Raw genomic sequence first — 16,645 nt, forward strand, 5'->3', positions numbered from 1 at the left:
TTTTTCTTACTGCAAAATGATGAGTGAGAATTGTTATCCAGGCAATGTGCGTTTCACCCCATTCCATTTCCTCTAAGATAAAGGCTACAACTTCCAGTGACTCTAATGGGAGCAGCTATACTGGAGTGGTTTGCTCTAGAAATACCACCGTCCAGATCTCTGGGTGTGTGGGAAAGATGTGCTTGTGTTTGTGTCCCTGCCTACTGTTAAAGAGAATTTAGTTGTTAATTATCTGTCACTTGCAACCTTCAGTGATAATTTTGAGCAACTGCCTCAGGGCATTATGAAATTATTGAAGTCTCAGCTGCTGACCTGGCTTTTCCTCTGTTGCTGTTCCTGGCCAGTAATTCCTCTTGACAGTATAAATATTGTTGCTCTAAAACTCATTTGGGAGTTCTCATTACTTTTTTTGCGTAGATTGGGATGATGTAGTGGTATAACTGGTCTTCAGAAAAGCTACTGCTGTGTGTACAGATACTGATGGGATTTCAGTTGAGCTGTGGATGTTAAGGAAAAAGAGGGGATGCCTTGTTGGGTTATCCTCTGCTTGATTTACTCCTGGGACTTCATATTAATCCGAGTATGATTCTGCATGTGTTTGGGGTTTACATCTCACTAGTCTGTAAAGTGAAAGCATGTGCTTTACGTAGTTTGAAAATGGTAACTTTTGTGACCCAGCAAAAGATGCGGAGGAGCCTGGTTTCATAACAGATACGTCCTAGTTAGAACTGTCATAATATACTGGATGTTGATAACTGTGTTATGGAAAGATAATGTATTAAAATACTTTTTTTTTTTTCCTCAAGGGGATAATCAGCTTGATTACAAAATACTGTGTCGCCTTTTCAGGTCAGCTGGTGGTATGTACGCTCTGCTCCTGCGTCATGAAAACAAAGCAGATCTGGCTTTTCTCTGCTCACATGCTCCCTCTGCTGGCACGGCTTTGCCTGGTCCCTTTGGAAACCATTGTCGTCATCAACAAATTTGCCATGATTTTCACTGGTTTGGAAGTTCTCTACTTCCTGGCATCAAATCTTCTGGTGCCCTATAACTTGGCGAAATCTGCATACAGAGAGCTTGTCCAGGTAAGACAGAGAACGTAACAATTTTCTTTTCTGTGGCCTGAACTTTTTTTGCAGGAAAGACATAACAAAAAGGTCCTTTGGCTGTCTTCTGTGCTACTGTGTTTGTGTGTTAACTCGTGCTTTCTTAGCAAACCAAATGTGTTCCTATCCGTAGCATCTTCTTTCTTTAATTTATGGTCATTTATAATTTGTATGGGTGAGCAGTTAAGACATTAGTCTGAATTACGCTGCTGGCACACTGAGCATGTCCACTTTGCTTGGACTTTGTTTAGTCCCTCCCAAATCCAGGCTAAAAGACAAGATTGTGGCAGAACGCAGTTTATTTACAGCATCATTAAGTGAGCAAGGTAATCCCCATGTATTAATTTTAGTAGCTGTTTATTTCAAGAGATGCTTTCTGTATGAAAAGTACTTATAATTATAGTAGTGTTATATTGAGAGTAACACTAAAGCTGATTTTGACTGTAATAATCGCTGACTTAGTCAGTGATTTGTAGTTTGCAGACAGTGATTTGAAAGGTCTGTAGTATTTTCTTTAGAGCAGCAGCGTTGCTGAGACCTCTAACAAAAGAGTTGGCAGAAACAGGGAAGACTGTTCTGACAGGTTTCCATTTTGTTAATGCTTTGGCATCTGATATGTATTTAGCTGAAAAGACACTTTGTTAGTGCTACAGAAACATCACACATCCTGTCATTTATATAAAAATTAAATATATCTGTATATACATCCTTCTGTATATTTCAATATAAAAGATTGATGCTCGCTTGACTTATGACTGACCCGCTATTTCACCTTTCACCACTTGCTGGATTTTTTTCAAACCGAGCCTTCTGCTCTTCAGTCCAGAAGCAATCTGAAACGAACTTTGTTAAGCTCTTTTAAAGCCTTCTTTAAAGCTCCTCTTTGCTGTCGTATCTGTCATATACAAACAAAAATTTGGCAGCAGTAGGTGTGTGGTGTGCCAAGGTCTCAGCCTGCCGTGTTGATCGTTACTGTCTGGTTATTTGTTTTGTATGTAATTGGTCTTTGGAGCAGGATTATCCTTCTGTGCTTGTATAGCACCTAGCATGGTCTGATCTTGTCTGTAACTAGCTTGTAGATTTGCTGATTAAAACTAATTTGGGAGCTACCTGGCGAAGCTTCAATGTCCTTGTTTTCTAGTGAGAACACGGAAATCATATTTACAGTTTACTTAGAGTGGTAACGTTTGAAGTAAAACAGATGCACCTCTTCATAGAGCTCTAAGACTTGCAACGGTTTGAAACCAACACTTCTGTTTTCCATGTTCATGAACACATGCAGAGTATTCTTGAAGTCAAATTCAAATTGGAGGCGGATTTGAGAGTTGTGTATCTATTTTTTATTAGGCACTTATGTTTAAAACTCTTCAACATCTTATGAATGTTTTAATTGCAAATACATTCCCAAGTGAGTGGGAAAATAGTTTTTTATTGCTGGTGTTTTTTTTTTTTTTTTTTTTTTTTTTTTGTCAGAATTGTATTCTAAATACAGCTGTTACACAAGTCACCTCATCTCTAGGGTTGCCTGTCTCTTCCCCTCCAGCAGTATTTCAAATGTTTGCATGCCAGGCTGTATTACAGTGTTGTAGTCAGGAGGAAGAAGTATTCCTTGTACGTGGCCTTTGGACACTGATCATACTCTTTCTCCTGACTTTTTATGCAGAAGGCATAAAGTTTTTTTTTTTTCCTTGGGTATACAGAGAAAACATCAGAAACTTTGTAATGTGGCACTGGGTCTATACTAGTGTTGTATGCTGCTTTGCTAAATGCATGTAGTAGAGAGTGGGTTGGAATAAGAAGTTGTGTGAGTGGTTTTTGCATTGTGTTGACAATAAGGGAAAACAGGATTTTTGTTATTAAAGAGCTTGCTGCTCTTTGCCTATGTTCCTGAAACAGAACAGGAAAAAAAAGGCTCATAGAGTGTTTATATAACTGGCTGCAACTCCACTACAAATCTAGCTTAGTGTGCTTATTCCCAAGGAGGTTATCGCTGTTTTGTCTTGAATATTTTCCTACATGTATTTCTATCACTGTAACTTTGTGTAGTTGCTAGTTTTCAATGATGCCTTCATCCTGGTGTTTGTGAGTTTACCACTATTTTAGGCTGGATTTGATTGCTGTTTTGATATCAGTGGCAAAACTTAGTGAATATTGGGATGTTAAACACCAGGAGTGTTCCCTGAATGCAGCACTGCAGGGGAGACAGCCCTAACAGGTGGCCAAGGCAGCTTTTTGTATGTGCGTATCTCAGACTGTGGCTAATGATATAATTTAAAAGCAGGTCCAGAACCTTGGCTGCCTACTTGCAGCAGAAGATGCCAGCAATACCTCATGGTTATGAATCTACATTATGAGCGTAGCGTGACCCTCTTCCGATGTGGTGGAGTGCTCTGCCAGGAGCTGCAGAGGATTGCTTGCGTTGGTCCTGGGCCAAGGGAGAGGCCACAGGAGTCTCCTGAGGGCAGATGCGCTTCCTTCACAAGGCTGTGGGCAAAGCTAAAAGCAGGAGCTTGGCACCGTGTCCTTGCCAGCGGCCTATTGCTTGTCCATTAGCCACAGTACATACTGCAGCAGGTCCCGTGAGCGTAACGTACCTCATGCTTGTCATGAAGGACTAAGTAGGCAGGTTTTTCAGCGTGTGCTAAAATTTGCTGGCCATTATGGATTGTATGCCATCGTGGGAAGCAGAGGATGAGGAAGTAGTTGTATTAAGTATTTTTTGTATTGAGTCCAGCTATATGAAGTTTCAGCTTCTTGGAAATGACTGCATTGTAACTTAGTCTTTGCAATACAAAAGAAGTAAGTTGAGCTTTGGAGTCTTCTGAAATAACTCTTAAGCATGAATTTCGAAACGCTTGGTGGATTAGGAGCAGTCAGATGTCTGGTACATGTTCTTTTTTGAGGTACTTAAACATAAAATGTCTGCGGTATTAAGATTTTCCTTAAAAACGGGTCAGCAAAGCAGATTTACTGTGCTGAAGTGATGTGGTTCATATTTCAGTATCTCTTACATGCAGTGACTTGGCAGTAGCTGCAGAGGAAACAGCGTTGCTGTGACTTAAGCTAGGCAAAAAGGTCTGGGAGGGTTGTGCGTGAACTGGAGGCACGTGTTCTTGCCTCTCTGTCTGTGAGCGGGCTGCCGGCAGCGGCTCCGAGTTAGTTATTCCTAGGAAGGGGCATTCAGCTGGTCTGATAGTTTGTGCAGTCAGGTACTTCTCCCTACTTCAAGACAGACAGTGGTAATATGTCGCTCCTGAACCTGGGCTCTCTTTCTGTCAAACTGTAGTTTGATGTACCTCCTCTTTTCCTTTGGGATGGCGAATGCCATGTGAATTATCCTTAGTTTCCTTGCGACTGTGTTATTGACTGTCCTTTTGTTATCAAATCACATGTGCTGCAAACCAATAACAAACTCTCTTTTTCTGTCTTGCCCAGGTGGTGGAGGTGTATGGTCTCCTGGCTTTGGGGATGTCTTTGTGGAACCAGCTGGTCGTCCCAGTTCTTTTCATGGTGTTTTGGCTTGTGTTATTTGCTCTTCAGATCTATTCCTATTTCAGTACACGGGACCAGCCTGCCTCAAGAGAGAGGCTTCTCTTCCTCTTCTTGACAAGGTAATTAAGTAGCCTGCAAATAGTTGGTTTTCCGTTTTGACTATCTTCTGAAATGAATGTTTGTGCTCTATTATAGACTATATATGTAGATTGGCTTTATTGCATTTGGATACCCAACAAATATTTGTTCATATTGCAGTGATGGTGTATGTAAACCCTGTTAAGCTTGTCCTCCGGAGGCGTGGATCCCATTCAGAACAGACAGCATTAGTAGAACTGTGAGAGAGCTCCCAAAGAAAGCAAAATATTCCTGTGATGGGGGAAGAGCTTTGGTCCAGAAGTTGTTTTCAGTATACAGATTGGTTTTAAATCTGAGATATTTCAGATGAACTTCAGTCGAGCTGATACCTTATTCATGATTGTGTTTTTTTCTGACCCCTGTATGTCTTGTTTCATCAGTCTGGTCTGGGACACATTCTTGAGTTCATCCAAGCAGCCAAAGTACCCAACTCCCAAAGTAACTTTTGAGCCCAGTGGTTAGTTTGGCAGAGGTATGAAGATCTTAAAGATACCAAATCCCTAAAAGCTTTGTAAAAACTGGTTGAAAGATAAAGGAGAGAGGCCTGTGTTAGTGCTGTTATTGAGAAAGGCAGCATTTGAGGGATTCTTCTGGCTGGAACCTATGTGCCTTTGCTGGCTGTTGTTTCACTAGAACAACACACAAGAAGGGAGTGGGAGTGTAGGGCAGAGAGGAACAGGGTGTGTTGCAGAAAGCGGGTTAGGCAAATTAGTGTAATACTGGGATGGGGAGAAAAGAGGTAATAGCTCTCTAAACACACAGGTAACATTAGGACACATTCTTTAGAGACCATACATCATTAGTTCTGCTGTTTGGGTAGCAACCTATGTTGCTCATCGCTACAGTTTTCCAATCAGACTTTCCAATTGCTTAGCTTTTTCTTGCCTCTGTGTGTGTGTATATCAGTCTATGGTGCTGTAGTGTCAGCTGCCAAAATGCATTATCATTAAGGAGAAATACCAAGGATTTTATTGCATGTAGTATTAAAATTGCTTACACTGCATTATGTAAAAGTACTGACTATGTTGCCTGGTTGTTAACTAAACCATTGGTGTCTGAAGTTTTTCCTCCTGTTCATCTCTGCTGCAATTTTAGGTTTGTTACAATAGAGTACTGCATTTAGCAGTTAGCAGAGGTGGGGGAAGTGATCCTTTTCCTTGTAAATAAATTGAGTTTATTCCTATACCAAATTGTTAGACTTCTGTTCATGGCAAAACAGGGAACTGGCTTTGCAGACTTGCATTGGCTTGATCTGTGAGTGAACGAATACCGATTGATCTCTGTGAAGTTTTCCCTGCAATTGGAGAAATACAGAAAAACTGTGCACGTGCTCTCAGTGTTTTCAGCCCTGTCAGAGTAGAGAAATTATAAACTTTTATTCACCTTAAAAACATAAACTTAGGTAGTACCATGAACAGCCTCTTATCCCTTAGGAGGGAGCTGAAATACCTTGTCAGGCCAGTTAATAATGTGCTGGCTATTTAACAAAATGGAAGAAAAGATGTGCTCTTCCATGAAAGTGAGTGAATTCTGCATCTGTGCCCTTTAAGTGCTTAAAATAGTGTAGCTGAAATTCAGGTGAGAGCAGATGAAGTGTGCAGAATAGCTGTGTCCGATTTTCGTAAGAATGTCAGAGTGGCTCTACTGGGTCAGACCAAATATTGGTCTAGTCTAGGAATCCAGTTTCCAGCGGTGGCTGTAAATGGCTACCTGGAAAGACACCCACCCATTAAATGACAAACAGGATGCTTCCTAGTGCTCTTCCAATCCCAAATCCAACTTCAACTGTCAGCCTGCATTAGCTGGATATGGTTACCGTGTATTCAGTAACCCTCAAAAGATTTCTCTTCCATCAGTTTGTCCTTTCTGCCCTTGAACCCATCTACACTTGTGTCATTTGAAAGATCCTGAGGCAAGGAGTTTCACAGCTCAACTTGGTCTGTATGATGAAAAATCCATTTTGATTGTTTGAATCCATATAGTTTCATTCACTGCCCCTCAGTTCATGTATTGGGAAGACCAAACAGTTCTGTCTTTCTTTTAAAATTGAGAGTAGGATAGGCCTGTTATTCCCGGACTGGAGAGCTTTTGCTTTCATGCTTGCTGTTTAAAAACTGTTCTGTACCTCTCATTGTCGTTGTAGTTCCTCTCAAAATCTTTTCCGTGGGCATGTAACTACTGTGATTTTTGAGAAGCGTTGAAGAGTTCAGCTCTTTGGTACAATTTATAAACTTGTGCTTGACATGGAAACATAACAGTGAAAGATCCCCATGCTTCTCTTTGAGCTCTTAAGCTCCTCTGGGACCCTTGCATAGTACATCATCTGGAAATAACTTTAAGAAGGGTACTAAAATTACTCTGGCAAAAAAGGATTGAGCATCAGGCAGAAAAGCCGGGATTCTGGCTTTCTGATAAATTTATTTTGATGCAAAACTTAAGAGTTCCTCAAATATCCTACAGAAATAGCTGCTTTAAATACTGCGTTTCTCACTACCTTGACCAGCAGGAACATTTAAAAGCTGTTTCAGCCCTGCTCGGCTTGGTAAACAGGCAGAATTTGAAGGCTTACCAGAAGCACTGCAAATAGTATATGTAAACACATCAACATGTTCTGCTGTGAATTGCTTTCAAAGGAGGTTTCCGGTTGAAGTAGTCACTAAAAGAGACACAGTAAATGTCTCTTGGACCAGCTTTGTTTATTTTTGAAGCATATGTTTCCTCAAAACTCCTTTGTCTTGTCAGAGTGCTGGACTAGTTCACTCTTTAGTTGGTTAATTAGCACGACATGTTTTTGACCACCATAATTTCTCTGACAAGACTACTATCCTGCTAAACGGGCAAAGATTTTTTTTCTTTTTTTCTGTTTTTAAATGAATGGGGGTGTTGGTGTATTACCTTGGATTATGTTTGAGGATTTCCAGATGTGCAATTCCTGGCTGGCAGCTGGTTCTTTGCCGAGTGCTGGGGCGTATGGTATGGTGCACCGCACTGTGCTCCCCTTGTTCTGGCAGCGTTCTGTTTCAGAAGCCCAGGTACGCTCCGAGGCTTTGGCTGCTCTGAATATTGTGATGCCAGGATCACAGAATCACAGAATAGTCAGGGTTGGAAGGGACCTCTGGAGATCATCTAGTCCAACCCCCCTGCCAGAGCAGGGTCACCTACAACAGGTTGCACAGGACAGTGTCCAGGCGGGTTTTGAACGTCTCCAGAGTGGTAGACTCCACAACCTCTCTGGGCAGCCTGTTCCAGTGCTCCACTACCCTCAAAGTGAAGAAGTTCCTCCTCATGTTAAGATGGAACTTCCTATGTTCAAGCTTGTGCCCATAATCAGCAGAATCAGCAGAAGAGCAGCCCTCAGGTGAAGGAGCTGAAGTCACATGGCTGTTCTCAGCATTGTCAGATGTATTCTGGGGTCTCAGTCTTCGGGACTTCACTGCTGTAGCAAAAGAGAGGAAGCAGCCTGCTGAGGGACTCGAGTGTTCTTCACTGTCTTATTCTGCTGCTTCTGGCTCATCTATTCAGGTGTTACTTACCTGAACCTGATAGGAATGCTACCAAACAGCCCCCAGTCTCCCAACAATATTTATCAGTTTAATGCTTGTTTGCGCTATTGTGGGTCTGAGTGGAAATTGCCTTTGTGAATCCGTCTACTTTAACTCTGTGTTTCTGGTAGCTGGCTAAAATTTCAGCAAGTAACCTGCGTGCATTGTGGATGTCAAACTGACTTGGATATGAAAGCCCTGCGCAAGTAGGACAGTGCCACCGTGTGGCACCGCGCTGGAGAGGGACTGGAGATATGCCATAGCACAGCCGGTAGCTCCAGCCTGACAGCAGCATATTAGCTATAGGGAGCTGAGGTGAAGTTGTGTCTTGGAAAGAAGTAACAGAATACATCTCACTTCCTTTTATAGGAGGATTTCATGGCGGTGTAGGACTTCAATATTTTTATTAAACCGATCCAATTTACTTGAAAACCATCTTGCACAGTTGACAAACAAGGGAGAGCTCACCACATTGCTTTTAACTGATGGACCTTTTTTGTTTGCTTCTTTTCCGCTCTCTCTTCCCAGTATTGCCGAATGCTGTAGCACTCCATACTCACTGCTGGGCTTGGTCTTCACAGTCTCTTTTGTTGCTTTGGGAGTTCTGACTCTCTGCAAGTTTTACTTGCAGGGTTACCGAGCATTCATGAATGACCCTGCGATGAACAGGTAAGTGCCTCATTGTTTCTAGAGTCTAACAAGAAGTAGACAAAAGGGAATTTATATAGAAACACATGTTCCATTGCAGTTTTTTAGGTTATGAACTCTTTGTTGTCCTTGACGTGCTTTTTATATGGTGGTTGGTGTGTACATTGGAAGGATTGGGGGTGAAAATACAGCTTGTCACAGACTTCTTGGGAGATGGTTCATTTCTATAACAAATTCAGGGCTGTTATTTGGGATTTGTAATTGCAGTGTGATTGTCACAGTGCTTTCATTTACATGAGTCACTGGAATATTTTCACATGCTCGGATAATATAAACTTCACATTTCCATTTCCTTATTTACCCTGTAGTCATGTGTGAAACATTACTAACTTTGAGGCTTAAAACACAGTGTTGTATGGATTGCCTGTAAGTTACTATGGGAAATAACAAAAATACAGAAAATGTCTTTTCCTAATGCTTGTCCCAACTTGTCTAATAGGAAATTGGGATCCTAGGTATGACACTTTCTCAGTTATTCCAGCCCATAATTCTACAGAAAGTTCAGACCGTATGCAAAAGAACGTTTTACATTTTGTATTCCAAGATATGGAACCAAAAATGATATAAATCGGGGTTGCCCAGGAATAGTCTGTATAAAAGCATCTTTTGGGGAAGCACGCAGTTCTGGGTAGTCTGTACTTTACTCGAGTCAAATACCGATGCTCGTTTGTGGTCCTCGGAGGTATTAAATTCAGTCTGAGGTTCCAAGTCAAAAAGCAGACAGCTGAATTTGGTATAGGTATAGAGAGAATAAACGGAAAAATGGTTCAATTGCTGATTTGTCTAAACTGGGCACTGGGTGGGGTGTTGAGTCAAGGATGTTTCCCCAGGCCTGAAGGACAGACAGGAGGGTGGTGATGGGGAAATACAACAGGCAGAGAGGGTCGTCTTGGTGATCTAGGAATGAGACTGACTGGTGCCCAGGTGTAGACATAGCAGGGCTGCTTTGGGCTTGTGTGGGCAGCAGAGGCTGGTGGGTTTCTCCTCTTAAGACACAACCTGGGTCCTTGAAATGCTTTGTGCTGGGGGGGACAGCTGTGTCATTGGGTAGTGTCTGCTGGGCTGGATGTAGCCCACACACTGTTCATCAGGAGCAGGGTTATGAAGTCTGCTAGTTCCTAACACCCAACTCTCCAGCATTTTTGAAAAGATTCCTCTCTGATTAAAGCCTTAGCAGGGAAAACAATAAAAGTTGAAAACTGACGTTTGAAGGGTCGTGACAGATACAGCCAACTTGTTTCCTGATGTTGCTAGATATATTTTTGAACCAACATTGACACACAGAGAGATGTGATTGTTTTCTTAACTGTGTTGATTTGCAGGGGAATGACTGAAGGAGTCACACTCCTGATCCTGGCTGTGCAGACAGGTTTGATTGAGCTCCAAGTTGTGCATCGGGCGTTCCTGCTCAGTATTATTCTTTTCATTGTGGTGGCATCCATTCTTCAGTCCATGCTGGAAATTGCTGATCCCATTGTCTTGGCATTGGGAGCCTCAAGGGACAAGTAAGAGACTGGTTTCCTAAACTGGAAGTTTTTCAATGCTGTTTTAAGAAGTGGTAAATGAATAATTGATGGACTGATTTGGATTTTTAGTAGCTTGTAAGGTTACCCTGTTGTGTCTTTTCTGTATGCAGATTTCTGTTTTAGCCTAAATTCTCTAATTTTTCTCCTCTCTATCCTACTACCTCAAGGGCACACAGTAATGCTTTTCACCATGCCATATGCTGGCAAACAGGCGTGGCTTTGGTCACCTGCTCCTGCTCAGGACTGTGTCCATCCAGCCTTTGCAAGACCATGCTGTTCTGCAGCTGCTGGCTGGCCGCTCTGACTATTACACTGTTCGGTGGATTTTCTCCCTAGCACGAGTGTCAGTGCACTGTGGTCTCAGTTAAGCAAATCCAGGACTCCAGTGCCTGTGCTCTCCCCACCCACACTCCATTGTGTGGATTTGCAGAATGGTTTTGCTTAACCTCCTCTGCAGTTGGGTAGGTTTCCCTCTAATGCAATGGTTTCAGACAGCTGTTGAGGATGGGAAGTCTCTAGGAGTGACCTTGTGTTAGATGTTGTAAAACCTAATTTTTGTGTGAGGCTGTGATCCCAAAATGATAGGGTTTACTGGCAGAAGATAAGAGGTGGAAGGCTTGCATTAGTGTACCAGATGTTCTGATCATGTGGGATTGTTAAGTGTAATTTGTGTTTTGAAGAGCTGTATTGGTATTTGGTGTTCTTGTATTAACCTGTTTGTGTCTTTGTTAATTGCTTGTGTCTTTCCCCTTTCTGTAACCTGTGAGGAAATAAAAGAGAAGGTTTATTTATGTGTAGAGAGTTTGTTCAGCTTAGAGGCTACTTGTAGCCAGTGTGTTCTGCCTGCAGCAATGTTAACTTCAAATATAGTTAACAGAGGGAAAGGGAGTAGAGCCAGGATATGAGCATCTGCCCAGCTTACTCAAGCAGTCTGTGCTGACAGTGAGTTTTAACTCTCTTCTGCCAAATCTCCGAGGCAGTTCTAAATCAACTAGGATCAGGATAAATTCCACTTCAGCCATCCATTTCTCCTTAACCCACAGACACAGAATTGCAGACCTCACAGTAGCATTCTGATGTTTCTTCAGACTGTATTAAATTAGCCAGTTTCTACTGCTGTCCTGTCTTTCACTTTTCCTGTACCTCATTTCCAGAGCTAAATGAGGTTAAGCAACCTGAGGAACATGTAGTGTAGTAAATTCCTTTAGATATTCTGAAAGCCTTCATGAATGGGTGGGTGTAAAAAGGTAAATGGTGTGTTTAGGTTGGGGAGGAGATTAGGAAGAAGTGATAGGAGCAGAGTAAGGACTGGCAGAGATGAATGTTCAAGTCTCGCTGCATTTCTTCTTTTGTGATCCCTGAATTGGGGAATGTACTTCCAAAGGCAGCAGGGTTAAATCTGATGATGAAAGGAAATACCTTAGCCCTGTGCATAATAGCAAAAAGACATAGAAGAGCTGTAATAGGTATATAATCTGGGAGAACTGTTTATGTAGAAAAGCGTACAGTTACATGCATATTTAATAATTGTCTTTATTTTAATGGACTTTCATCCGAAACATTTAGTATCTCGGGTACTTAATTTGTCTAACAACTGACTTGACCCATTATGACAGTGGTAGGTGAATTTTTGCCTGTAATCTTTGTTTTTATATTGAAAGCAGCAAAGGTCAGATGAGAGGGAACTTTTCATACTGTATGTGTTGTAGGCATGCATGCTGGGCATGACACTGTGCCCAAGTAAAACAGAAACTCCTTTCAACAAGTTAAAGCCTTGAGCAAACATCAAACGTGCCTATATCCAGCAGTCAGCCTATTCTTATTCTGACACTCAAATCTGACTTAAAAACCTATTGTGTTGTTTGCAGGAGTCTGTGGAAGCACTTCCGAGCAGTCAGCCTCTGTTTGTTCTTACTTGTGTTCCCTGCGTACATGGCCTACATGATTTGTCAGTTTTTCCACATGGATTTCTGGCTGTTGATCATTATCTCCAGCAGTATTCTAACCTCTCTTCAGGTAAGAATGTTAGCCTTGTAGTAACTGTGAAGCCCTGCATTAACTGTGATCCTGTTACTTTAGGGGGAGAAATACATGATGAGAAATGAACAGCAATGATGGAAGGGCAGAAGTACAAGATACAATATAAAATCTGTTTCTTTATCTGGTATCCGAGGCTAAAGGGCTCCTAGGGGTGGGCTGAGAACATAGGTGAATGGAAGTCTATTTCAAATTGTAAAGCCAGAAGGCTTTTGAGGTCATAAGTATCACAGTAAAAAGGCTTTTTTCCAGGCACTTATTTATATATTATTACTTAGCTATGGCTCTTTGAAAGTAGGCTGATGTTCAAAACAAGTAGTATAAATAGAGGAAATGTTTTGTACTGTATTTGTTATAACTTGGGTTTTTTTAATTATTAAATTTATAAAATCCCCCCTCATGATGCTCAGAACTTTTGTTTAATCAACTCAGCTATGTTCTGGACTCAGGAAAGTATAGAAGGGGAAGTACTTGGGAACACGCTTAAATGCTTTGCACAAAGAGTGACATTTATTTGTCTTGAAGTTCAGCAACAATTTTACTACTTTGGGCCTTGCTTGCCGTCTGCCTGATTGGAGCGTGTTGTGTGTACGGAGCCCTGTGGACGATGTGGAATGGCTTAAGCTCCAGTTCAGAATCGAATGCTGAGCTCATGGTCTTGCACTGTGTTACAGGTGCTTGGGACACTCTTCATTTATGTTTTGTTTATGGTGGAGGAGTTCAGAAAAGAACCAGTAGAAAATATGGATGATGTGATTTATTATGTAAATGGCACGTACCGGCTGCTGGAATTCCTCGTTGCTCTCTGTGTGGTGGCATACGGTGTCTCGGAAACGATCTTTGGTGAATGGACTGTGATGGGTTCTGTGATCATCTTTATTCACTCCTATTACAACGTGTGGTTGCGGGCCCAGCTGGGGTGGAAAAGTTTCCTTCTTCGCAGAGACGCTGTGAATAAGATCAAATCACTGCCCGTTGCCACAAAAGAGCAGTTGGAGCAACACAATGACATCTGTGCCATCTGCTACCAGGTAAGAATGGAAGTGTCAAAAGATTGACTCGAATTTAAATATCTCTAGACTATCAAGTTCAGTCTGCAACTAGTAAAATAAGTTACTTTGAATGGCTTTTAATGAGTAATGTTGTGCTCAATAAGTTACTTGAATTATCCAGTTTTCTGCTTTCTGTAAATTGGAGTGCTGTCACCAAGATAGTTTTTATGAATAAAGAGATAGGTTGGATGTGTTTAAACTTTCATTCTTTTTTATTCCAGTTACACAACAAACTGTGTCCTTGAGCTTCTTTGAAACCTCTCGTGTTTGGGTTGAGCTGGTCTCAACAGTAACAGTAAATGTGCCCTTTCTTCCATTAATGGAAGGTTTTGTTACTGAAAGACAATGTGTACCCAGTAGCTGATTTTTTTATTATTCCATAGAAGTAGCTCAGTCTGTACAGACATTGCTACTTCCACTTCATGCACAGTGTCAATTTTATAACAGAAACCTGATTATGAAAAGGTTAAGGGCCTTTCTAATGTAAGGCAGCAGATGTAAGGACCTTAGAAATTAGTGCTGAAAGTAGTCTCTTTATCACACCTTCAGCTCCAAAGTCTCTCTTTGATAGAAATTGTAGTTATATATGACAGTGAAAGAACCACCCTAAGGCCAGTAGTGTGCAGTTGGAATGCAAGTGGATTGACTCCAAACTTGCAAATTCTTTGAAGAGTAAAAGTACCGGTGCCAGGTTGAATGACAACATTTAAAACACCAGACTGGTAATAGGTGGGTCTCAGCTGGGAGAGTTAGGGTGTTACTTCGTTTCTGGTTTGTTGCTGTTACATGTTGTATCTGTAAGTGTGCTGGTTTTGACTTGCACAATTGTTTTATAAGCCAACTAATGCTGTGACTTTCATCCTACACAAGCTTTTATTTAAGTGTAATAATACCTTATAAACAAAGTTTTTTCGCCTAATTTCTAATCCCTGTGATATAAACAGGCAGACCTGGCCTGTGTTTGAATTGTGTGTGTATTTGAATGTGGAGGCTTGTTGGTGTGATGGAAGAAATATTCTGTTACTTGCCTGTGGACTGCTCCGTCTCCTCTGTGGCTAGTAAACTCATTAGATGTGTGGGGTGAGAGGAATGGGATTGTAAATAATACGACCTTTCTTTTTTTTTTTTTTTGTCTTTCAGGATATGAAAAATGCTGTAATCACACCATGTAGCCATTTTTTTCATGCGGGTTGTCTTAAGAAATGGCTGTACGTGCAAGAAACCTGCCCTCTGTGCCACTGCCAACTTAAGAGCCCTTCGCAGCTACCGGGACTGGGACCAGAGCCAGTTCAACAGCCAAATCCTAGCGCAGAGCAAAATACCAGACCTGGAGATGCAGCTGACCCCCCTGGTGTTGAACATGACAATGGTCCAAATACAAAAGGCAGCTCCAGTGAGAGCAATGAACAGGTTGCTGAAGGACAGGACAGCCTGGAGGCCGCTGCTGGGACAGAGGGGTCTCCAAGCATGGAGAGTGACACGAGCCCGTGTGAAGCCAGCCAGGGAGCAGCTCCTGCTGCAGGACTAATCGCAGCCCCAGCAGGGTGCCCTGCTCCGGACTCAAGGGTTTGCGTCTAGCTCTAAGGTGACAAAGGATGACACGGGAACAAACACATTTCAGAGATCTAAGTTTGACTCAGAAGAAAACCTATCCTTCCACAGCTGTGAAAGAAGTTTAGCTATTAATGCTGGTCAAAATGTAATCTCCCATGCTGATGTTTGTGGGCCGCTTGGTAGTGGTGACTCCAGTGAGATGTAGTAGAAATGACTCCAGAAGCTCTCTGAACTGCGGGCATAGGAAGGATGTCTGGAAATAAAACTGCAGTGAAAGAGTGTTTTCAAGACGTAGGTGAGGGATGAGAGGAGGGAGAGGTCTGCGAGAGGTTGTAGGCAGACGGACAGAAGGCTAGCTTTTGTTTTGGTCAGGAAGAGGGTATCGCATACAAGCCATGTCCCAGGGTACCTGAGAGGCGTTGAATGCAGTGAGTTGCTAGTGTCTGACTGAGGTGCGGCTTTGGCCGCTGACAAAATTTTTTATGGCACGTAAGCGAAAATCAAAGATATAGCAGCAGTGATTGTACTAGAGGATGGAAGCACTCTTAAATATGTCATGTGTATGCTTTGGGTGTTCTTGGTGGGGCAATTGCATTTGAATTCATGTAATCTATAGTGACTCTTGACTCTTATGACGGAGTCTTCAATATTTTGATGTATATGAAACTTTTGCTAATAATGGGCGCAGTCTGGGCTGCATGAAGTAAACTAAAGCTCTAATGAACACTTTGACCTCTGCTACCGTGTGCAGGAGGAAAGTGGGATGAGTTTTAGGGCACAGATAGAGGCCTTGCAGTACTGCGCTGTGTAATGTTTAATTCTTGCAGCTGAATTAAAACAGTATTAAACTCTGGCGATATTTGCACTTTGGGAATGAGTACATTATTGTGTATGATCAGACTCCGCAAATGCCACTTTTAAAGCTGTTAATAGGTTTGCACCTTCTTTCTTTGACAAGGACATGTCCATACTTAAATTTTTACATGCATCATGGCTTCAAGTAGAACTAGGGACTGGGGTGGGGAAATAGGTGGGAGTAGGGGGCAGGCAATTTTTTTATGTGAATTTTGATATGAAGAGAAATTAGTCACTTATTTATACGATAGGCTTGACTCAAGTGTTTTTTCAAAGTCGGTATTCCTAATGTGAAATGTGATACTATTTTATTTTTAGTAGTAAATTTGGATGTAGACTGACAGACATAGCTGAATGTCTTAATAAATTACATTTGAAGATTTTTACACCTGGTTATGTGATTCTTGTACTGAAATTTCATGAATTAAGAACGTTTTTAGAGACATTTCTGCAGTAGTAACTCTCTGTTCCCCTTGGAGATCAGTGGAACTTCCGATGCAGTTGCTCTCACCCGTTTCCATTTCAATACTGTGTGTCCTGGTGGTACCTGCTGGCCTCCTCTGGTCCTTGCCACCAATTCTCACCAATCCAACAGAACAATAACAGAACACCAAGGCACATTTTCTCCTGGAGGA

General features: G+C 41.8%; 1 protein-coding gene across 1 annotated transcript in view; it reads left to right on the plus strand.

Moving 5' to 3' along the window:
- The window catches only part of RNF145 (ring finger protein 145), a 38,326-nt gene extending 21,930 nt beyond the window's left edge, over positions 1-16,396 (plus strand). The window contains exons 4-10 of the mRNA XM_082490128.1: positions 850-1,085; positions 4,542-4,717; positions 8,807-8,947; positions 10,309-10,491; positions 12,381-12,528; positions 13,224-13,580; positions 14,742-16,396. Of these exons, the coding sequence (XP_082346254.1) occupies positions 850-1,085; positions 4,542-4,717; positions 8,807-8,947; positions 10,309-10,491; positions 12,381-12,528; positions 13,224-13,580; positions 14,742-15,179 (1,679 nt within the window). The 3' untranslated portion in view covers positions 15,180-16,396. The remainder of the gene's footprint in view (positions 1-849; positions 1,086-4,541; positions 4,718-8,806; positions 8,948-10,308; positions 10,492-12,380; positions 12,529-13,223; positions 13,581-14,741) is intronic.
- Positions 16,397-16,645: the final 249 nt, after the last annotated feature.

The sequence above is a fragment of the Vanellus vanellus genome (assembly GCF_965231255.1).
Source record: "Vanellus vanellus genome assembly, chromosome: 13".
NCBI lineage: Eukaryota > Metazoa > Chordata > Aves > Charadriiformes > Charadriidae > Vanellus > Vanellus vanellus.